The 24,637-nt window shown below is 44.1% G+C and overlaps 1 protein-coding gene across 7 annotated transcripts in view; it reads right to left on the bottom strand.

Annotated features, from left to right (window-relative positions):
• Positions 1-24,637, bottom strand: part of NF1 (neurofibromin 1) — a 3,279,657-nt gene that overhangs the window by 149,376 nt on the left and 3,105,644 nt on the right. The window contains exon 57 of one of the 7 annotated variants that reach the window (XM_069614622.1): positions 11,587-11,647. The exons of the other annotated variants lie outside the window; for them this stretch is intronic. Within the exon in view, the coding sequence (XP_069470723.1) occupies positions 11,587-11,647 (61 nt within the window). The remainder of the gene's footprint in view (positions 1-11,586; positions 11,648-24,637) is intronic. 7 annotated transcript variants of the gene reach the window in all.

The following is a 24,637-nucleotide window of genomic DNA, read 5'->3' as shown; positions in this document are numbered from 1 at the left end:
AAGCCAAAATCAAGGATGTGATAAGTCTGGCCCACCATGGACACCAAGGAGCCGCCAAGACTAAGGCTCGGCTACGCCTCAAAGTGTGGTTCCCTGAGCTGGAACGGAGGGTCGATTTTGTTGCTGCATGCGTCTGGTGCCAGGCGACGTCCCCGCTGCAACGAGAGCCGGCGATTGAAACGATGCCCAGGGGGACGCGGCCATGGGAGGTGGTGCATGCAGACTTTGGGTCCACCACAGTAGGCACACATTTCCTGGTGGTGGTGGACGAGTACTCCCGCTATCCGGAGGTAGAGTTTGTTGACTCAGTGGCTTTTGAGCATGTGGTAGTTGCCATAGAGAAAGTATTTGCCTCCCATGGTTTCCCCCATACCCTGTGCTCGGACAATGGGGTGCCGTTTCAGAGCGAGCGCTTCTCAGAACTGATGGAGGGGGTAGAGGTTCAACATCGAAAGATCACTCCGCTCTGGCCTCGGGCCAACGGGGAGGCGGAGAGGCTGATGAGAACTCTGAATATTACTTTCCGGATAGCGCAAGGCCAGGGGCAATGTCTGCAGAGGGCGCTATACCAATTCCTGCGAGTATACCACACCACCCCCCACGCTTCCACGGGCGTCGCCCCGGCCGAGGCCCTGTTTAAGCTGCTGCCCGATGTTGGGGAGAAGGAGCCCGCAGTGATCAACGATCAGCAGGTGGATCTGGATTACAGATTGCGGACGGAGCAAGAGAACGCGAGAAGAGGACTCCGCCCGCAACGCCTAGAACCTGGAGATGAGGTGCTCATAAGGAACAGACACCCCCATGGAAAGCTCTCTCTCCCATATGAACCTGAACCACTTGATGTGGTGGCTGTCAAGGGGTCCATGGTGACGGCCTCGGACGGGAGGTCGGCTGTCACCAGGAACGTGAGTTTCTTTAAGAAACTAGGAGAGCCAAGAACTGAACCTCCCCATGAACCAGACAGGATGGAAGTACCGGACGAGGGTGGAGGCAACCCCCCCTGCACGCATCCCCGGCCCGGGGAGTGCCGCCGGATGGACTGCCCGTGCCGGAGGTAAGCTGGAGGTACCCCCAGAGGGATGGACGAGGGAAACCCGCTTACCTCGACGATTACGTGCTGGGACAAGTTTCCTAACTGGCCCGTGGGCCATGTGTAAGTGTCACAGGGATCCAGGGCGGTTGTGAATAAAGGGGAGTTGTGGGGAATTTTGGAAATTGCACTGTTTGTTGTTGTTTCCTGGCCCCCCCGATAGCTCGATTGCTGAATTATCCTGACAGAGATGCAGGACTCTGTAAAGCCAGAGGAACAGGTACCCTGAGATTTCAAGGCACACAGATCGGTTTGTTTTAAGACTTTTCGGATAAGGTACAATCATCCAGGAAAACCTTTATAGACGTGAAAAGAAGGCTAAGGGAGAAAGGCATTAAATAGGTGATGCTGTTTCCATCAAAACTGAGAATTGAACACAATGGCAGGGCGCAATTGAGTTGAGGTTGCTGATGGGGCTGAGGGGGTTATAGTTGGGGCTTTAGGAGGGATTTACTGGCGAGATCTGAAAGTCTGTTGCACTATGGTGCAGGTCACACTGGTAAACAAGCAATACGTGGTGGAAATGTCATTGAGGTTGTGCAATGGCCGGGCCACTTAGAAATATCACATGAAATGTCAGGGGCCTGAACTGTCCACCAAAGGGGCGTAGGGTACTACTATACATGCAAAGACATTGTGTGGGAGTAGCGTTCCTACAGGAGCCACACTTGACATCGGACACAATCGAAATTTGGGAAAAGCTGGGCATGTCACTGCTACTTCTCTTCATATTCATCATACTCTAGAGAGGGGTGTATTCTCATTCATAACTCAGTAGGGTTCCGCCTAAATACAATAGTCAAAGACCAGGCAGGGAGGTGCCTGGGGGTGCAAGGAACCATACAGGGCCAATTGTATACACTGATTAACTATTATGGCCCAAACCAAGATATGACGGAAACACTGGGGTGGATTGATCGCCAACTAGGGGCAATGTCACATTGGGAAATAATTTGAGCTGGGGACTTAACACTGCCATGCAACAGGGCCAAGATCACACAGGAGGTGTACACCATCAGACCCCCAGGATGACTGGGAAACTCAGGGACATATGCTCAATGTGGGAGATCGCAGATATCTGTAGGGTCAGAAATCAAGCTTCTATACACAACCAGGCATCTCGACTGAACTACTTTTGGATCGCCCACAAGTTGATGGGTGAGGTTTCAGAGGTGTCTATACTGGCACGTACGTTATCAGATCACACCCCGGTACTAATGGCTATTGAACTGAAGGGTCGGGGAACAGGAAGAGCACCCTCAGTATTTAAAAGCGAAGGGATGACAGATGTGGTGTTCCGGGAACCCCTCTCCGGGGCGATAGACACGTTCTTTGAGGTTAATGAGGGATCGTGGACTCGGCTGCAACCCTATGGGAGATTTTCAAATGTGTAATTGGAGGAGAATGCATATCGAAAGAATCTGGGAAATAATTAACAGATAAGGAAGCCCATATACGGGAATTGCAAATGGGAGCATCTACACCAACACTCTCGGAACAAGCAGAGATCAAGAGGCAAGTACAGTTGTTCAGTGACCTTGCTCATAGAGAAGTCAAATATATCCGGGGGATGGCCACGGTGTGACAATACGGGGAGGGACAGAGACCGGGCAGGCTGCTGACCAGGGCTGCTAAAATGGACTATCCCTGAGACTGAGGGCTGTCCATAACAGATACGCAGGGAGAAGAAAAGTTTGCAGACCTAGAGATAGTCCGGGGGTTTATGGTCAGCTATATTCATCTCATGTTCAGGTCTCTCGAGACGCGGTGCAGAATGATCTGAAACGAGCGGCTTTGTATTGGTGTACAGACAAAGAACGGGAACAACTGGGACGCCCGTTATCACTGGAGGAGGTGCTTGGAGCTATCCGTTCACTCCCATCTGTGAAATCTCCTGGGCCAGATGGGTTCACAGCAGAGTTTTATAAGCAATATGCAGGAGAACAAGCCTCCCTACCAGCTACAGATGTTCCACCAGAGTTTGAAAGACGGCCGGCTGCCGCAGTCTCTGTGGGACATGGTGGTGGTGTTGGTTCTACTTAAACCAGACAAGTTACCGAATGAGTGCTCCTCCTACTGGCCCATATCCCTCATTAAACTGGACAATAAAATGATAGTTAAAATCCTGGCAACTAGGCTAGCACCCATGATGCAGAGACTGGTCCGAGCCGACCAGTATGGGTTCATACCGGGACACTCCACATCCCCTGTCCTCTGCAGGATGTTCGGCTTGCTGTCGGCGGTGCACCAAGATGAACCCATAATAGCAGCACTTTTGGATGCTACAAAGGCACTCTGTAGAATGGTCCTTTCTATTTGCGGTACTGCGTAAGATGGGGTGGGGAGCAGTTTTGTTACTATAGACGATGCCCAGGGGCAGGGTGAATTTAAATTGATATTGATAATTGATTTGTATGCCGCTCGTACACACGTGTTTCAGAGCGCGACGAGGCAAGGGAGGGGAACAAGGGTGAAACAAAAACTACAATCTTACTAGGCCCAGTGACATTGAGAACGTGCAAGTGCATGGGAGAGGGAAAGCGGTAAATGCATAGGAGGGGGGAGAAGTGGAAAGTGCTCAGCAAAGGAATACATAAAAATAGATAATAAATAAGTAAATAAATAATAAAAGCAACAAACAGTGGTAGTGCAGCCAGCGAGTGGCAAGTGCTAGTTTTAAGGCAACAGACAGGGTGTGTCTGTTAATGCAGAAAGAAAAAAAAGGGGGCGGGGGAACGGTAGGGTTACAGGTACAGAACCCAGTGCAAGGGATTGCCCAGAGGCATTGCGGTTGGGTGGCAGGGTGAGCAGGTACCTGGGCCCGAAAGTCAGAGGGTGACCAGGTGCACAATGCTGAGAAAGAACAAATCAGCAGGGGAGAGAAGGATCAAAGGCCGAAGCAAAGAGCAAGGTCTTGAGGTGCTTCCGGAACCAGAGATGGTTCGCCTCGTGTTTCAGAGTGGCAGGGAGGCTGTTCCAGAGAGAGGCCCCAGCCGAAGACAGATCTACCCCCAGCTCATTTCTTAGAAAAACGACTGACCCTGAGGGGATTAGATGTGGAGGAGCGAAGAGCTCAGGAGGGAAGGTATTTACAAAGAGAAGGTTAAAGGTATTTTGGACCCAAGCCCCAGAAAGCCTTGTGGACAAAGCAAAGGGTCTTGAATATTATCCTTGCAGCCACTGGGAGTCAATGGAGAGTTTTCAGGGCTGGAGAGATATAATCCCAGGGCTTGAGGCCAAGGACAAGTCTTGCAGTCCTGTTCTGGATAAGTTGCAAAGGGCGGAGAGTAGAAGCAGGTAGATTTAGAAGGAGGCTGTTGAGAGAACCAGGGCTCGAGAGACAGTGAGCTTCTGGGGGAAGGAGAGGAAAGGCAGAATACCTCTGAGAAGGTGCAGTAGGAAGTTTGACTTTTTGGAGAGTCAGAGATGTGGGCGTGGAAGGAAAGTGTGGAGTCAAAGATGACCCCGAGGTTCTTAGCCTCGCAGGTGGGGGTAGGAAGAGGGCCAACGGAGGCCGGCCAGAGAGTGACAGGAAAGGAGGGTGAAGGTGTGCCGATGAGGAGGATCTCCATCTTGCTGCCATTCAGGCAGAGATCGTTGGCAGCACACCAATCCTGAATGGCAGATGGGCAAACAGAGATGAGAGAAGGAGAGGAGGTGGCTGAGGGAAGCCTGAAAATCAGTTGAGTGTCATCAGCATTGCACTAAAAATTGGAGCAGGAAATGGCAATGCAGTGGGCGAGAGTTGCCATGAATTGGTTGAAAAGCCAGGTTGAGAGGTTAGACCCCTGGGGAACACCGCAGGTAGAAAGGGAGATAGATGAAAGGAAGGACCCAAGTTGGACCTGGGAGGGTCGATCGGAGAGGAAAGAAGTCAGCCAGGCCAGAGCCTGATCTGTGATACCCAGGTTGTGAATGGTCAACTTACACCCAGCATAATGCTGGAAAGAGGCACCAGACAGAGGTGTCCCTTGTCACCGTTGCTATTCACCTTGGTGATAGGACCATTAGCGGAGGCGATCAGGGAGAGGCACCTGCAGAGAGGTCCAACTGTGCAAATACAGGATAGTGATCTCTCTTTATGCGGATGACATGGTGCTCTGTGTGTCGGACCCCAAACATAACCTTGATCCTATTATGCGGGATGTACTGGAGTTTGGTGATTCTTCTGGGCTCAAGAGAAACCCAACAAAATTAGTCCTCTTTCCAATGACAGATAGTGTGAGGATTGGTGGGGGTTCCACTTACTATAAAGTAGCTCAGCAGGGTACCTCTTACATTGGTACGGAGACGGGCGACAAAGAACATGTAGAGGTGGAAAAGCAATAGCCTCGCCATATCTATTAAGGTGCATAATCCTAACGGCGCCTGATATAGGACTAGAGTAAACAATATGGTGGAACTGTAGGGCATGGGCACGCACAGATCAGAGATCCAAAGGCGAGACCATCTATATCCCAGACCTACTGATCATATACATCCCTGGGATTCCCATCACAAGCGAGAGGAGCTATGTTACCCTGACGAAATGTTTGTATTTGACCTACTTTCGGGACCTGTTCCCAAATGGGCAATTCATAACATTGGAGGAAGGGGGAGCTTTCAGCCCTGGATTTGTTTCTATATTTTCGGTTGTGAAACTCAATGAGGCAGTTGTTCCCGACTTTCCCCAGACAACCTTACGTGGCTCCCATATTCGAAAATATGCTGTGGAGGGCGGGGGGTTATACTAGAAGAATGGTCTCATTCTTATATGGTATATGCATGGACACAAGGCGAGGGACAGGCAATGGGAGAGCTAGGAGGCCTCATAAGTTCATGCAATATTAGAGGAAACCTGGAGATATTGTTATGAGCGAACGAGGAAAATAGCCCTCAACGCCAGATATAAACGGATTTTAAATACCTGCACCAATTTTATTATACACCAACATCTGTGCATCGTTTATTTCCCAACGCTCCAGACAGTTGTGCAAGATGCCACGACACACCGGCCGACTTCCTGCACCTGGTGTGGGGTTGCCGACAGATCTTTGGCTTTTACGGGCGGGTGTTTGAAATACTCAGCGAGATTGTGGGAGAAACATTAGACCCAAAGCCATTAATGGCGCTAATGTGTTATACAAAATCAATCCCGGAGGGCATAAGGAAACTAGTTGGACGGCTCCTGCTTCTGGCCAAGAGACGAGTGTCAATGACGTGGGGGAGAATGCAGACCCCAACATACAACTAATGGCAGGCCGACATTCTATATTGCAATGATATGGACACAGAATATAGTAATTTATCTTAACGTCAAACCAGACCCAGTGATATATGGGGCCCATATATACACTACGTCATAACACAATCGAGAGAGCCAGAGGTGGATATCTAGCTATTACCCGCAAGCTGCAAGCATATGATCACCGAATCAACCAGTGTAGTACAATTCCCGGAGGATGCATGTAGAACATAATATGGGCTCATTACCGGCATGTTGAAATAACTGTAATTATACTGCCAATTCTACAGAGTAGGAGCGATATTCTGATGGACCACTAGGTACTCAATCACTGTGTAATTGAAGAAGAGCCACTGTTTGAGGGGAGCGGAGGGGATATTGCTATAGGCAGATGTGCGGGTGTTGTGGTCAAGTGTTAATAAAAATAATTTAAAAAAAAGAAAGTTTACTGATAAATGCAGGAAGTGGCTTAAGCAGGCCAATTAGTTTAACCTGAAAATATGGGAGGACACCTAACAAAACTCACCCATGTTAGTCTGGTGACAGATCGGGAGTCCATTACCTATTGATCAAGTGATTAAACACACAGTTTCAAGGCCCATGAAAATGTGTTTAATGCTTTAAAATATCTAGCATCAACTCAGAAAAGAACTTTTCTTTCTCTTCCAGGAAATGTTAGGAACATGCTTTGGTGCCACCTACAATGAATGGAAAGGCCAGAAAGGCTGCATGCAGGGTTGTTGTATCAAAGGGCCAGGGTCCCAGAGGCAGAAATTCATATTTACTAATGCAGCAACCTGTTTCAGTACCAAACAAATGGAATGGTGCTGGAGAGTGTTAGGCAGAAACCTGTGCAGTTCCCTTAGGGACCACTGCAAAAAGTTTAAGACTACAGGAGTAAGCAGTAACCCCAATTGGTAGCAGTCTGCACCACCCAGATTTACCTGGTAGCTGTGGCTGAGCAGTCAGACTTCTCTCAAGAAGAGTTAGGCAGTATATAGAGTATACACAATAGAGCTAAAAACACAGTAGCACAAGCAAACACTGACCAGAGCTTTGGTATAAAAGTATAATTATTCATTTAAAAACACACTTGTAAAAAATACACTGGCACTAATATGTCAAGCAAGTTCAAACACAGTCACTATAAGTATATACACCTCCCTAGTTAATTATTCGACAAGTCTAGGTTAAGACACCACTTATTTAGCAAAACAGAGGTGAGCGTGTAACCGTAGATAGCACTCCAATAATTTGTTTTAAAAGGGAGAGAAAAGGCAGAATAGGAAAATAACACAGTATCAACACTTTTAAGAAACCACAGCAAGTCAAGAAAGGCAGGGTCTACTGTATGGCAAAAAGTTCATAGGGCAGGCCCACTCTTGGAGAGAGCAAGGCGGAATGTGCCCAAGATCACACAGTGGAAATGCACTCAAAGTCTTTGCAGAAAAGTCAAAAGAGATTGGATCAGTTGAGAAAGGTAAAGTTAACAGGTCCGAGGTCACCCCAGGATAGAGAGTCAAGGATTTACGGGACACCTTGGACAATCTGTTGCAAGGGAGACCAGGTGGGACAAAGTACCTGAAATGGTGAGAAAGCTCCAGCGGGGGCAGTTGTTCCTGCAGCGGTTGCAAGTCAGGGCTTCGTCCAGGGGAAGAGAAGATCTCGACGTGGAGGAAAGCTGGAGGTCGTTGCACTGCCAGGGAAGAAAACAGCCGCAGAGTTTCCTGGTTAAAATGTACGACCCTTTTATTCGTGGTAGTGGTGAAGCGTGGCTATCCGGCCACCGGGGTGCTTGGCACGGGCGATTCGACCACGAGACGATCCAGGAAGGCGAAAAAGGTGAACTGGTTGGTCTCACCAGCTCAAAGGGAAGAAGACTCTCCTGGAAGAAGATCTACTCTGTCGTCGGGTAAGTGGTGAGTCTGTACAGCAGGGCTCCACCGGTGGTGTCGTCGTTGTAGAAGGCTCAGCTTCTACCCTCTTCGGATTTTTTAGGTCCTGTTGCGACTTCTGAATTTCCAGTCCCCAAAGTCCTGCTTTTTTGAAGCAAAACCCCCATTCATCAGCCTAGCTGTCACTCAAACATGCTAAGTGGTGAGCCGGGCGGCTCACCAATGGGCCAATCACGTCCAGGGTGCCTAATCCCCCTCCCACACATCCCGTTGACCCCAGACAGAGTGGCACCATTTAGAGGGCTTCTGTGGAGAAGCCCGCCAGAAAGTGGAACAAAGGACTCGACTTGGGTTAGAGTTTCAGAGGCGAACACAAATGCCATTTTAAAACCGAGTCCTGGCAAAAAGACCAAACCGGGGAATAAATATTAAATAAATAACACAGCGGTATCTTTAACATTGCACCAAAAAGTGGTGCGTTTAAAATGAATGAGAAAATCCCATAGGAAATATTCCGGTGGAATATTTCGCATGGTATCCACTGCCACCAGCCAGAAACTCGACAAGGGGGGACTGGACAGTGCCCCCTTGGAAAACAGACCCAGGGGCAATCGAATTACCCCTACCAGTACTTCCACAATATGATGGTTTGTACTGGTTCTGTTCACACTTTGAGACTAGTAAAGCCAATGGTGACTTTACATGCCCTGGGAGACAGTAGTCAGTCCCAGGGTATGGAGTCTATGTTTGGGGGTCACTATGACACCCCTGTGTTACTGCACTGAGGATGCTGTGTAACACACCTACCAAAAACACATGTAGCCCTATGGAGTAAAAGACACCATAGCCCATAAAACACATTACATAGTCAAAGGACATTATCAAATCATGCCTAAGAGAGTGGGAGAAAAATAGTCTCACTCTTAGCAGGAGAAAAAAAATAAACCCCACAAATCCAGCAAAGCTGCTGGGGGACTCACTAGGTTTGGGAAATTATCCCAAACAGAGAATTCTCCCAAACAGAGAATTCTCCCTAACAGAGAGAGGTAGTAGGAATGCGCTTGAATAGCAACATTATAGTTCCTCTACAGTCAAGCATAGTTTTCATGATGCTTTTTGAGCAGTTGATGACGCCTGAATGAATTTCTCTGAAAGTATCAGAACTGTCTTCTCTAATGTGTTGCTAAACCGCAGGTATTTAAACAAACAAGTTACTCTGATTTGTAATGAGCCGTTGGTTAGCAGGCAGCAAAGTGGAGGAGGAAAACATTCACAACCCAACAGATACAACTGAACCCCAAAATCATTCATATGCTAAAGGTTGAAGCCAGACAGCTTCACCAGGGAAATGCCCTCTTCCATCTCTTTACATTACTAGTCACTATAATACATGTTTTTTCAGACTACTCCATGTCTGGTTAATATAGGAAAGAAGAGTTTTATCTGCCACACCTTTTACTGCAGAAGAAGAGAATCACTACAGTGTAATAATTCATGAAGATTTCCTGAAGGACCTTTTACTGCAGAAGAAGAGAATCACTACAGTGTAATAATTCATGAAGATTTCCTGAAGGAGGAATTAGCTCTGAAGCACACTCCTGATACAAAGCATGTGTCCTTCTTAACACTTACAACATTCTGGAGTCTAAACTTCCAACACTTGTGCTGCTGACAGTGTCATGTATGCAGAAGACACCCTTGTGGGGGACCAGTGACATGGTGTGGACGCCCAGGAGTACACCTTGTTGGATGGTACCACAGCAGTTTTGGGATTTAATCCTACAGTGTCATCAAATGTTCATTGCTAAAACATGTAACAGAAAGCAGGAGAACCAAAGTAACTGCACATTTCATGGAGGGCTTTAACGTCTTACTATTAAATGCCTCAACTAGTCAGTGGCTACAGAGGCATGAAAAGATCAAAGAATAAATATTGCAGTAGATGCTGTCATGTGCAAGTGATCAATCCCTGAAAATGGCTTTTGTTCCTCAGACAGACTAGTCCACAGATCAGACCAACACCATCTTAGAAGCATGACGACATTTACTTATGATGGATGGGAATGCCATTATATGGAGAGTGGCCTCATGAGATTGGGGTAGGTTGAGAGGATGTTAAGTTTCCCTTTCTTTTGGTGGTAACGGACATTAATAGAAATCCGAACCTGGGAGTTAAGATTCAGAGGAGGTCAATGCGGTCTACTGGCATTAAAGAAGTTGGAATTATTTAAGAATGGGGAAGCTTCCTTTCTGGATCCACAGCAAGTTGCCTAACATAAAATGCAGCAGGCACCACAGTGAGAGACATTGTACTACAGGCACTGGTACCGCAAGCTACAGAGATGACCAACATTCCCCTTTTGCTTATAGTAGAAATGGTAAATAAATTCCCTTCCCCCTCAATGTTCCCTCCTTTCTCCTCCCATGTGGTTATAAGTAGTCAACATGCTTTAGGTGTGATTTATAGTTTTGATTAACTTTAGGGAGACTAGAGGTGTAGATTTAAGAATTTCAAGATCACATCTATGTATTTGTTTTATGTAAACGTTTGTAACTGAAAATCTTAGAAAAATAATAATTTAAAAAAAGAAATGGTCCAGAAATGTGCTACCAAACATTCTGTTCAGAGGAATAAGAACTTCTGGAAAAGGGCGCATGTGGCTCAGTATAATCATGGAGATTACTACTTGGAGTGGTGTCTACAGATTCAGTTGCACTTTTGGGCATCTCTGGTGCATAATCTAGTTGATACATTTAAATGACTTATGACACATGGGAATAGATCAAAGATGACATCAGGAAGGAAAGATGGAACAATTTGAAATGGTTTTTACAACACATTGATTGCCAAAATGATATGTTGCAATTGACTGGCATAAAGAAAAATCTCTCCAAGGTTTGCACACTGACATGTGAGATGCTTCTTCTATAAACATTTTTTAAGTTTGAGCAACTTTATCATCAAGTTGTGGATCAAAGGGCCAGGGACCCAGAGGCAGAAAGATAGATTTTCAGATGTGCCAATACTATTTTTATGATAAAACACTAAACATTATATTTCAATTCAGTCAACAGAACACTGAATTTTCCGTTTAATGCTTTATATTCCAGTTACAAACATTTTAAAGAAATATACGTGATGGTGATAAGGGGGATGTTTTTCATGCATACTGCTCATGAGTAAAGACATAAGTAATAAATCAAACTTAACTTAATTGATTTATTCGGCTTCAAACTTCACGATTGAGCAGTAGGAATAAAATGTTTCTCATATTGCCTCACCATCGCGTGTATTTTTTATACAAATCTGCGGTAACGGAGCACATTAAGTTTCAGGATGCAATGTCAGGGAGCAGTGTTTTCTTTAGATTTCTTACCAGGTCAGTCCGTTGTGCAGGAAGAAACGGGGAGAGCTTCGAGAGCCACAGGAGCCGGCAGCTTTTTGGAAAACACGATACAAGGTACAATAATGAGGGCCAATACTGGGGCCACATGCAAGTCTACTATTATGACATCAGAACTCAATAGGACCACTTACAGGTACATTGGTTCTCTCTAGTGCCTATAATTGCTTGTGATTACCAACTTGGTTTGACAATTCAATGCCATTTTAGGAATTCAGAACCAGATATTTAAAGCAACAAAAAGTAATACAAAAAAGTGATACACGAGCCAGCAATAAAAGGCCAACCATTGCAAATCCTAACAGACTCAATGTCACCTTTCTAATGAAGTCCTAGTTAGCCAGGTGGACAAAGGGACACTACAATCTACAATATATGTTTTCTCTACTGGAGTAACGTTTAATGCATGCCTAACTGTTTTGTCAATCTTTTCGACATCAGGGGCACCATCAATGAACCAAGTGTTCATTTGGTAGAGCTGAACAATCTGCCCGTACTTAGTTAAACCCACAGAGCACTATTCATAGAAAAAACCTTCAGAGGTTTCTCTGAAGGAGAACATTCCCCTTGTTCAGATAATATATCTTGGACTGATGAATCACTGGCCCTCATTCTAGGATTTCAATATGTGGAACATTGGGATAGGAAATGAAAGTTGAAAACTAAAGCAAAATGGAACACTTTCTGACTTTGAAAACCAGGGGGTCAGGCAACTCTTTGGCTCATTCATTGATTATATGCAAAATGACTGATCGTCTAGAGAAGCATTCGTAAATATTCAGATTTAGCAGCTTGCCCGTTGGTTGCGTCAACTGGATACAACAGTTTACATCTCCGGTAACTGTTCCAAACACTTTCTGTCCTAAAGGCGATTGCTTACCAATGACCCTGTCTAACGAAAACATATTTTATGAATCAAAGATACTCCAGTCAACCTGGTAGAACTACGACTTAATTAGATCACTTGGAAACTGTCCACTGGATGGGCAAGCTATACATTTTGTAAATCATCACTGTATAAAACATTTCTAATATCTTACTATAGTATACATTCAGTGAAAACACAATATTATTTCTGCTTTAGAAGAGCACTAACATGCATTAATCATCTTGGTCTTCACGAATGGCAGGTTGTGTGATGATCCCAAATAGCCGTGACTATGAAAATGTAAATGTTTTTACCTATTTCACTCTTTATTCTTTGTAATTGTTTACAAATGTATTTGCAGTAAAGTGCATAAACGTGTATAATGTGGTTGAAAACCCAACCTACACATGAACACTTCCAACTGAAGAAATGCCATTAGACAAAGAGCCTCCAAGCACCCTGAACAATTAAAGTTATAGATATACATTTAAATGAACGCACCAAAAATAAGACTATTTATTACAGACTCATGGTTTAATGCAGCACTCCATGAGTGCAACATTTTATTGTAGACTACACAATGGACCGCAGGCTAACAGCATACTGTAGGTGGAGGGAGTTCCGAGCTGGACAAAATTGAGTAAACACAAGCTTAAGGAAAAACAAGTTATCACTAAGGAAGAGGTCCTTCACTGACCAGTGCCAAGAAACTTGGGTGACAGAAAAATTCAGAATACTATCATGGACGCAACAACAACAAAAATGAAACAGTAACCTCTTGAGTTTCCATCAGCGATGTGCAAAACTGGCCCTCCAAACTATCAAGGATTTTCTCAAATTGTGCCCAACATTCCATGAAATATCCAATATGCATTTATGGTATATGAAAGGTAAGAAATGGCAATATGTTTTACGGGACAAACATTTCCAAGTTACATATTGAGAAGAGTTTTGTAATTTTCTTTTACAAGAACATTTGAAAAAGGGTGGCACAATAACATATGCTATCAATCACTTTTTTGTTTTAATAACAGTAGTGGATCTGTCAGTTTTCTTTAAAGTTTCCCAAAAAAATCCTCACTTTTTATAAATTAATAGCAACTTTTTTTTTATTAAAACACAATTCTTTCTACAACTTTGATACAAAGTGTCACTGCATGGTAACAACGTTGATAGAGTAATTCATAATCTTTTGCAAATACAACTTTTTCAAACTCCAATAAAATGTATGTTTTTTAGTTGACAATGAATGATATTGAAATGTAAACACATTTTTTAAAACAATTTGAACAATTTGTAAAGGTAAACATGTTTATTCAGCAACTAATAATGATAAATATATTTCATTGCAATTAAATAGCTACTTTTTTAATGGTGTAACTACAAAACAATATTAGATGACGGAGTACTATTTTGTATTTATTTTTTGTTTCGTTAACAATTTATTTTCTTATTTCACTACATTTCTATGATAAATGATGTTTTACTAGGAGACACATTTGGGATTTTCTATATACGTTGTTCACTCATGCTGCTGTTAAAAATCTAAAGCAAACTAACTTTTTGTGACATTTTACCCAAACAACTGCATTTGAGTAAAATGGCTCTAAAGATGTAGTTGAACACAAACAGTGTGGGTTTATTTTATAGTTGTTAGTGGAGAAATACTGTTTGTGAAAAAATGGCCGAGAGGTGGAACATTCTTGCCTCCCAAGCACCTTCAAACAAAGCATTTATTTTCACAGTGTGGGTGCATACTTACATAGTGGCATGGCTCATAGAACTCTATACTCAAGTAATTACGCCCTCAGATTAGCTGGTTACCTGAAGTTTGTTTTTTAAAGTATAGTCTGGAAGATTATGTTGTGTCTATGAAGGGCTTTTAACCAGCTCAAAAGAAAAAAAAGATTACTATATGCTGTGCCTGAGAGAAGATGTGATGGCAAAAAGAAAAAGTTCATAGGATTGGAGTAAACGTTGTATAAAAACTCTTAAGGCTGGGTAATGTGATCAAGAGATCAAACAATTTTATGGAAGGAAAGATGTGCTCCAATTCGGTTAACACATATCATACTTGTCTAGGAAATCACATTAATAAAGAAGAATGCTTTTGCTGTCCACAAAATAATTTAATAAAGACAGAGAAGACAAACAATTAGCCTCATTCCAGACTGTGACCAAAAGGTACAGAAATCGGACCACGGGACGTAAAGGAGTCACTGATCTTAGTTGGTTAACAAATCATGCTATTTTGCTTCGTTTCCTGATAGCATACATTACCTTGAGTGTGGTTTCGAGAGACTGAGTTACCCATAATGCAGTTTATCAAGAACTATACTACTGCAAGTCTCAATGTATGCTGGAACAGTCATAACAAGTCAAGCATGTCATGTATTCCATGTTCCCTCCCTGTTGCTCTGCCTAAATAAATACATGTGAAAACTACCTCAGGTAAAGACAACCTGCATGCAACAGGGCTTTGGCCACAAGGTACAGATATCTTTCCTAGCACATCTTTGTTAGTGTATCATAATTCAACATAGATGCCATCAGAAAGAAGGTGCAGTTCCAGACTTAAATAATTTGCACCAGATAAGGGTCTATTAGTAGAGAAACTGGAATGAGGGAATGTCTTTATCTCGTAGAAAAGTGAAGATGAAATTAGAGCCTGGTGGCTCTTTCCACACTAGCCTTGTGAGCAAAACATAGTCCCATCCTATTCCTTCAACCAAAATGTACAGACATCGCAATGCAACAATTTTAGTTTCTGCAAGAAATATTTACCTAAGGAGGTGTGCTGCTCATCTAAGAGAAAAGGGATCATAGCCATATATAGTATGCACTCTAAACTATACAAAGGTACTGTTATTGGTCTACTTAAACAGCATTTTATTCTGCAACACTTTGAAAACAACATTTGAGGTCAAGGATTACTACGTATCTAAAACTATTATAGTGAACATCCACCCTCTATAGCATAATTCATAGAAGGTGACCACTATGTTGTGCTGGGAGTTTCTACCCATCTTCAAGCAAAAATTGAAAATACAGCTGCACCAAGCGTCAAAGTCCCATGACGTTTCCAGCTGTGTCATATGTGGTCAGTGGCTAAGCATTGGCATTTTGGTTTGTGACTTAGTCCCTTCTGGTCAGGCCAGAGCTATCTGTGCTGCCAATCTACAGAATAAACAAGTTGTGCTGCACAGGTGAGCGTGGGGCGGATGGGGGGGGGCGGGGGGGGGTCGGTGGAGTATTGGTCATTTGTTACCAATCTTGGATTGGGAATTTTGCTTTCAGGCAGGCAAAGGTTATGACAACGTGGGCACTGCATCAGCGCTCATGGGAGTATTCGGCTCACCTGGGCTCCTTGAGGTTTGGGAGACACACAGAACAGCTTGGACCACTGGATGTGGTGTCTGCCAAATCACTATGACAGTCGGCACCCGCCTTTAACACAGACCTGCCAGGCTCTGCTAGCTAGCCTTTTGCCAAATGCAAGATGGTATTTTAGCCTTTTTTGGCTCTAATCCTCTGGAGCATGTGAAAGGATTGTCTGCACCAATTCTATATTCAACCAGCAAATAATAAAACCTATGTGCTCTAATAGGCGCTGTTTAACCCAACTTAAGGGCATTCAAATGACAGGACAAAATGCAAAGTTGATAGAGCAGAGGGCTTCAAAGAGACTGTTAAAATGTCCACGTATTTAACAGATCCTTTCTCTACTCCACGATTATACAAACAATTGAACAAGGCATTTAGAAAATGTCAATGGGAAGAGTTCAATACAGCATGCAATGATGCAGTTGACGATCATTTGCAAACAGAAAACTGATGCTGGTCTCTCAAGTGTGCACAAAGGGCAGCAATTTCAGAGAAGTGATTTTCTTGAGTTGTATAAAGTACCACTTCAACAAATAATCAAGTGGAGGAGATTTTGGGAAATAAATGCTGTGCAATTGCCAAACTGCTGGACGTCAACATTTCTACTCTGTCACTTTTTAAATAGGCCAGTAATTCAAGCAATTGCAAGATATGGATATATATTTTCTATAGAACTAAACATATGACCCATTAAAATATTGTATTGTCTAAGTATACTTGGACTAAAGGAATCGGCAACGGAAACACTGAGGCAGGTTGAGGAAAAGGTCCAGGCACTAGTGCATAAACTTTTCTAAGCAGAAGGGGGTAAGACGGTGCAAAGTGAAAGGGCGGACAGAGTTGGCCGGCCCTATGGAAATGGCCCCCGGTCCATAGTGGCCAAGTTTCTAAGATATACGGACAGGCCAAACAGCCAGGAGAAGTGGAATTCGAGGGCTCAAGGGTCGCAATATACCAGGACCTCTTGAACCTCACATTGGCCAGACGTGGCTACGTGAGAAAGGAATTAGATACCGATGGGGCTCCCCTTTCTCACTGCAATTTGAAGTGGAGGAGATGGAATACCGCATAACCTCAGCAGGGGAAGCCAAGCAGGCCCTGAGCCACCTGACAGCGGATCATGAGGTTGAGCCGAGGAGTCCATGGGGCCCGTCCACAAGTGGGAAGGGGTCGAAACCCACACCAGGCCCACAAAGTAGGAGAAGGGGGCAGACTGGAAGGAAGTATATGCGGCTCAATGGACCTTCTCCACGCAAGTTGCCCACCATGCCGGACCAAAGGCCTGAGCAGTAACCTGGAGATGGGAATACATGGACGGAACGGAATCACAAGAGATTGGGCGATCACTCAAAGGAATGTAGAAGGATTGCTGGAGGGAGGCAGACAGCTTTGCTCCAAAGTGGCCCTCTGTGGGAGAGAGGGTGTCTTCAAGACTTTGAATGAACTTAAGTTACAGTTGCTAATGGTTAAAAAACTGTTACAGGGTTTACACACAAGACACGGCTCTAAGGACAGAGACCGCATTAGTGAGGAGCTTAACTTCCAGGATATTGAGATTGATGAGAGAACGGGGTCACATGTTAAGGTGGTAATAAACATCCGCAGCGGGGAGAGGTGATGCAGGGAGGGGTGTGGTGGTCGGGACTCTGAATATGAAAGGTCCGAATTCACAGACCAAAAGATCATTAGTAGCAAGAGAATTTCGCAAAGCTGCTCTTGATCTGCTCTTCCTGCAGGAGACGCACTTAATACATGCAGAGGAGCGAACGATGCGAGGGGAAGGGATTGTCAGGTCCACTGGGCAAAGGTAACTACTAAAAAGGGGGAGTTGGTATATTGATACACAAGCAATGCAAGCTATGAGACTGTACATCCACCTGTCTGCTGGAAGGGAGATTACAGATACTAAAAGGGGGTCTAGACGGTGCAAGGGTGCTCCTGGCAGCACTGAATGCACCCAACCAGGAACAAGCACAGTTGTTATCGAGTGCACTTGCTGCGATACAGGAACAGGAAGCTGACCTGTACATAATAGGGGGTGATTTTAACTCCTGGGCAGACGAAGTAGGGGACCGAAGGGCAGTGGGAAGCAGGGGTCAAGGGGTAGCCAGACCTGGACACCTGGGACACACAATATTGGCCTGTGGCCTACTCGATGTGTAGAGAGAGCAATATCCGGGGGAGAAGGGCTACACATTTTACTGGTTCCCGCATAACACTTACACAAGGATTGACTACCTCCTAATGAACAGGGATGAGGGTGACCCACAGTGAATTAAGGCCGGTGGGCTGGACCGACCATGACATGGTACTCGTGTCCCTAGATGTTACCGGGCTTTACAGACCAGACAGTAGCTGGCGTTGTAACGAAACACTCTTTGCGACCCAATTGGGGGAGGCAATCACAAAATACTTCGAGTTGAATGATACCAGAGAGGTAAATAATGGGGTGGTATGGGATGCGGGAAAGGCAACTTGGAGGGGGCTGCTCATTAGGGAGGGGGTAAGACGCAAGAGGGAGAACAACATAAGAGAAGAGAGGCTGAGGAGAGAGATAGTGGAGGGGGAGAAGAGGATCGTTGGAATGAAGAGGGAAACAGAGGAGATCAGGGAAGTGGTACTGGCCAAAAGAGCAGAATTTAAGGCTCTGGGGACGGGGGAAACTATGTGGAAACTGAGATACCTTAAACAGAAATATTATGAGAAAGGGGCCAAGGCAGACGCACTACTGGTAACAAGGCTTCGAGCACAGAGGGCGGAGAGGTGGATATCTTACCTCCAAGTGGTAGAAAAGTATGGCCGCCAATCTGGCTTAAAGGTAAATGTGAACAAATTAATCCTCCTCCTACTGGGGGAGACAACGAAAGTGCGCAAAGCGGACTGGACGGAGTTGGGGATACAGGTGGATGAACATAGCTTGAAATACCTGGGGGTGAGGATCCCGAGAGAACTCAACAGACTAAACAAGATAAACTCCCTCCCTTCCCTCCCCTCTACTGCACTGGCTCTTTGGGGAACTAGACACCTGGTCGAAACTCACCATCTCACGGCTAGGGCGCCTAAACACGCTCAAAATGGTCCTCCTCCCTAGATTATTATACCTCTACCAGGCGCTCCCGATAGGACTGCCAGAGAAACACTTTGGAGAACTTAAAAGAAGAATGGAGAGATTTCTATGGGTGGGAAAAAACAGAGTGGGCCATAGACTACTAGTACAACCTAAAGGAAAAGGAGGGGTCGGGCTACTGGGAATACGTACACATTATAGGGTAGCCCAGTTCAGAGCTCTGGTACCCCACCTAAGGGGTGATAAACAGAAGCAATGTGTGGGCATTGAGAACTACCTATTCAGCCCAGTCACCCTCGGAGAATGGCTGTGGGCACCGCGAGAGGCTGCCCCGAGAAAAGTACAGAAGCACAGGGTCCTGGGCTCGTTCTGGTCCCTCTGGAGAATTAAAAAGGAAATGGCGGGATTACAACCTGGCCCTCAATGTGGAGTCATAGTTGGGCACCACCCATAAGGGACCGTATCCTCTGGCACGACTGTTTCGAGGGAGGAGTGGAAAGAGTGGGGCAGGTCCTGAAAAAAAAGATTGGTTCATAGAGTTAAATAAACTGAAAGAAACCTTGGGAGGGGGAAATATCTCAGTGTTTAAATACCCACAACTCAAAGGGGTACTGATGTTGGAGGACTGGAAAGAGGACCTGCAAAGGGAACTGACAAATACAGAGAGGGTGTTGGAGACAGCAAACGGGACATCTCCGGATTATACCAGGCCCTGCTAGAAGCACAGGGTAGGCATATAGGGATGCACGGGAGGAAATGGGAGAGGGAGATGGAGATGGAGGATGAGCTGTGGCAAAGGCTATGTGAGACCACTCACCACACGTCAGTGGCCTGCCAGTACAAACTTCATGGGTTGAAACCTTTGTATATGTGGCAGTGGGAGCCGGTGAGGCTGTCGCTGATGTACCCAGGTGCAGATCCCGGCTGTTGGAGGAAATGTGGGTCAAGGGCAGACTTCTGGCATATGTGGTGGGCATGTTAAAGGGTGCAGAGGTACTGGAAGGAAATCCTGTGGTGGATAAGGAACCTAGATGGGGTGGACAGACAACTGCACCCCCTCCTGGTATTCTTTGCGATAGAGGTGACAGAAGGGAACTGGGTCAAACTCCCACACATGCCACACTTGTTGCTGTTGGCGGCCAGAGCCTGCATTGCAGGAGGCTGGAAAAAGGCGGAGCTTCCCGCCGAAAAGCAATGGGCCACCAAGGCCCTTGAGATAGATATATAGTTATATATAGAATGGAACAGCTCACTAGACAATTACATGGCCAAACCCCCTCAAGGGAAATGGAATGCGCCCCCTTCTCAGAGAGATATGACCCAGAGAGGCCCCAGTTAGGAGGAAATTATGGTACCCCCAAGACCTAGAAGGGAATGTGAAACCCTAAGTGGAAGGTGCACAGAAGGGGCACTAGAAGACAGAGGCGTCATGGGGAGGAGAGAGGGAACAAGAGATGAATATAAGATGGCAGACTACCCGGCGGTCCCCGGAGAGTGAATACATGGTAATGTTAGAGAATGTTGGGAATTGACTCCAAATGGAAAAGGTGAAGCAACAAAACGAGAGTCTGACTTTGGCAGGCTCAGGCGAACTAGATGCATGTCACACCTGAGAACATGGTTATTCAAATTGGTGGGGGGGTTGGGGTGTTCCCAAGGGGTACAAATAAAGGGGGGGTAGTTGGGGCGATTAACTTTCCCTTTTCTCCCGTTCCATGTTTGTTCTTTTGGTAAAGTGGGGGAGGGGGATGAAAAATCAAAACCTTTGTCATGGTGAGCAATGTAATCAGCAAATGTAATTGTAAGTTGTTTTATTCAACCATGATCGTTTGCCAATAAAACAAATTTGAAATAAAAAAATATATATATTGTCTCAAGCTTTCGACAAGATCATCCACATAATGTCAGATACCCTTTTCTCAAAACCACTGTGTAATTTACAAAAAACAAAATTAAAGAACAACATTGAATCAGAAATAAATCAAACCAAATGCACAAATCTTGGACTTTAATTACAGGTTTGCTGTACTGTTCACATCACAAACTACATTGCATCTCTAGAACAAGAAAAGAACAAATAATTTAACTATAGTGATACCCTTTCTAACGGATAAAATGATTTCTCCCGTAGATTACTCATATCAATCTCCTTCAGATACAGTCTGGTCTGGTCGGTTTTCTAGCTCGCCACCATGCAGCACTGTGCAGCTAAAATACTTCTATATAATATCCACTTGTAGACCTAGAGCCCATTTGCCCAGTAAGTGATGTCATTCATTATTTGTACAGAAAGAAGCTCTACTCACCCTCAAAAATGACAACACCATCGTCATACGACCAGCTGACAAGGTTGGTGGGGTGGTCATTTGGGACAAGAATCTCTATATAACTGAAGTTATGAGACAGCTGTGTGATTCTAATTGTTATTCTGAGGTGCATGCTTCAATTTTGGTAGACACTCAAACAGAATATCATGCACAACTTCAAATATGGTTGAACAACAATCTTATTGACAGAGAAGAGTATTATTTTCAGAAAACTGATTATTCTGTGACTCCCATTCTTTATTTGTTACCTAAGGTACATAAGGATATTATAAATCCACTTGGACAATCTATTGTGTCGTTTATTTTGAGCCTTCTGGAATCCACTTCTAAATTTCTAGACTGTCATCTACAACCCTTTGTTCACAGTCTCAACTCATACATACGAGACATATGAACAAAGTGCAAAATATATGTTGGGATCACACTTACATTCTGCTATCATTGGATGTGGTTTCCCTTTAATATCAATCGAACATTCATTTGGTATACAAGCCTGTCAATATTTTTTTGCTAATCTATACATGGGCTGATGGGAACAAACTGTAGTCTGGAGTGAGGAATTTGATGATTTTGATACACATGTGGTTATATGTATAGGTTAAAATGTCACCTGTTTAAATAACAATGCCATTAATGTACAGCAGACTATGGTTACCAGTATGACTGCATTAACCTTCCTTGACATTAACTTTAAAATAGTTAAGGACCAACTAACCTCGGATCTACAAAGAAAACCCACAAGTGGCAACTCTATTCTCCTGCCGCCAGCCATCATTCGGCTCCGTTGATTAAATCTATACCCTATGGGGGAATTCTTAAGACCACACTGCAATTGCTCCATGGAAGGCAATTTTCTGAAAGAATCTGTTAATATCCGTGAACTATTTTTACAACGCGGCTACCCTTCCCAGGAAGTCACGAATGCCTTTGTAAAGGCTATATCTAAAAACACAAGAGAGCTCTTGAATAACCCACGCCTAAGAAATCCACCAATTCTGGAGCTATAAGGTTTATCACTACCTTTAACCAACAATCAGGTAATATTACATCTATCCTTAAAAAACATTGGTCGGTTCTATTGTCAGTCAGAAATCTCAAACAGGCCCTTTCAAATGACCCCATGCTTACTTTTTCTAAGGCACCCTCTCTGACATCCATACTAGCACCCAATCAGATCTATAGATGTGATGCTCAGAATAGTTGGTTGCAAGCTACGAACAATCCCAATGGCTTTTACACTTGCAGGAAATGCAAAATGTGTAACTTTGCATTTAAATAAATGAATGTCAAGTTTCTGGGGGTAAGGCATGGATTTTTAGGCATAAGATCACCTGCTTATCTAAATTCATTGTCTACCTTAGAGAATGCACTTGCAGCTTAAGATACATGGGTTCCACTATTGGCCCCCCTCAAGCTCAGAATCTTACAGCACTACTCAGCTATCAACAACAGCGATTTGAACTATTCCATGGCAGTTCACTTTTTCGAACATCAGAATAAAGATGTGGGTTGCATGAAGTTTATAGGACCAGCACACATCCCCAAACATCTACAAGGTGGCAATAGACAATTAAAATGAAGACAATTAGAGGCCAAACTTATTATTCGTTTCAGTTCACTTAAACCTCTAGGCCTCAATAAGGATGGAGAACATTATGTATTCCTTAACTAATGCTGCTATTACTTCATTGGTTTTAACATCGTTTGTCTGCCTGATGAATTTTGTGAACCTTTTAATGGATTTTTGTCTTTAATTTTCTGATGAAACGTTAATGTATTTGATGAAGTGATGTCATTTTTGATGTTTGTTATTATATGTTGATCGAGTGACTTTTCCAGGAATATTGCTATACCATAGCTGTAGTTTATTATTTTTTGACTTGTTCACATACAAGCATTTTTTTCAGTAATGTTGTCCATTATTTGCGATATTTTGATATATATTAATGCTGAAAGCGGAATTCTTGTTCACAATGGTCGTTTGAGACTTCTCAAACCTATTTTACAGCACTTGCCGTTTATATATTTATATTTATGTTTGTAAATCTACCTCCGGCTTTATTTAGGGTTGGACACCGGCTTACAATGGCCGACCTGAAAACCTCTTGGCCATTCCATCTACACACTGGTATCATGTGACCTGGTGTTGAACAGGATGTTAGTATGTTCAAACTTTATTTAAACATGCAAATTGACATAAACCTTGTAACATAGCCTGAAGAAGCCCGAGTCACGGGTGGAAAGTGTGGCGCTCTCTCTTTTTGCTACCCTTGGGTAGTAATATGCACTTGCCATGATCCTAAATAACGGTCCCAATACAAGGGGTCTGCTTATTTTTATGCCTTAATAAATTGTTTTTTCAACCTTACCACACGTGTGCACAAGTCACGTTTTTGGTGCTGTAGGCTGTTTTCCAACCCTTCATCCCAGGTGGCAGCTCGGCATGGTCTGTATATATATGACAAATATTACATACCTGTAATCATCATTCTGATGCTTGTATCTGCTTAAATTCACATGATTTGCATAGGCCAACATCTAGTGGTTGGAGTGGAGTATTGCATGACTTGTTTTCGAACTTTGAAAAGTAACATCGATAGGGCGTGTTTATAACACTATCCCTAGTTTGACGTGTACTGAACCCATGGTCCTTCACACGTTGAAGTCTTCAGATTGTTTTTTTCCGCCATCAGAGTTGGTCGTATTTCGCAGAGTTCATAGTAGTTTACTATTTTGATTTCTTTATATTATATTCTTTATCAACAATATTGCCAGCATTCAACCCTCTCTACCAACGCATCATACAAGCAGCAGTTTTCGACAGATGAGTCGAGTTTCGACGACCCTTCTCAATGGATCTAATCAGGCTTCGGCCTATACCAAGCTTTGGCCTATACAGTAGGGACAGCGGGGGAGGAACATATTTGCTCACACTTACAGAATGTCTCTATTTAGTTTTCCCTATTGAACTCTCTGTCTTGCTGTCTTCTCTTATCATCATGGAAAAAAACACCACGAGGGAGCATCAAGTGTGTATGAGAGTACAGTAAGGTAAAGAAAGGTGCAAGTTGTCTATGTACCTTCTACTCCAACGAGGGGAGGAAAGGTGGGCGCATGTGCATCCAAGCAATACAAGCATCAGAAAGACTATTACAGGTATGTAATATTTGTCTTCAGAGGCTTGTGGATCTGCTTAGAATCACATGCTTTGCATAGACTAGCGAGCAGTACGTGGAGAAGGAGGTGGGATGTTAGAAGGGACATAGACAAAGATATGTCTTAACACTGCTTGTCCCACCTAAGAATCAGTCTTTGTATGCGTATCCACACAGTAATACTGAGTGTAGGTGTGAACTGAACTCCATGTTGCTGCCTTAC

Source organism: Ambystoma mexicanum, chromosome 9 (genome assembly GCF_040938575.1).
Source record: "Ambystoma mexicanum isolate Mex_15411 chromosome 9, UKY_AmexF1_1, whole genome shotgun sequence".
Lineage (NCBI taxonomy): Eukaryota > Metazoa > Chordata > Amphibia > Caudata > Ambystomatidae > Ambystoma > Ambystoma mexicanum.
The sequence above is the reverse complement of the archived record's forward strand: the minus strand, read 5'-3'. Positions and strand labels throughout refer to the sequence as shown.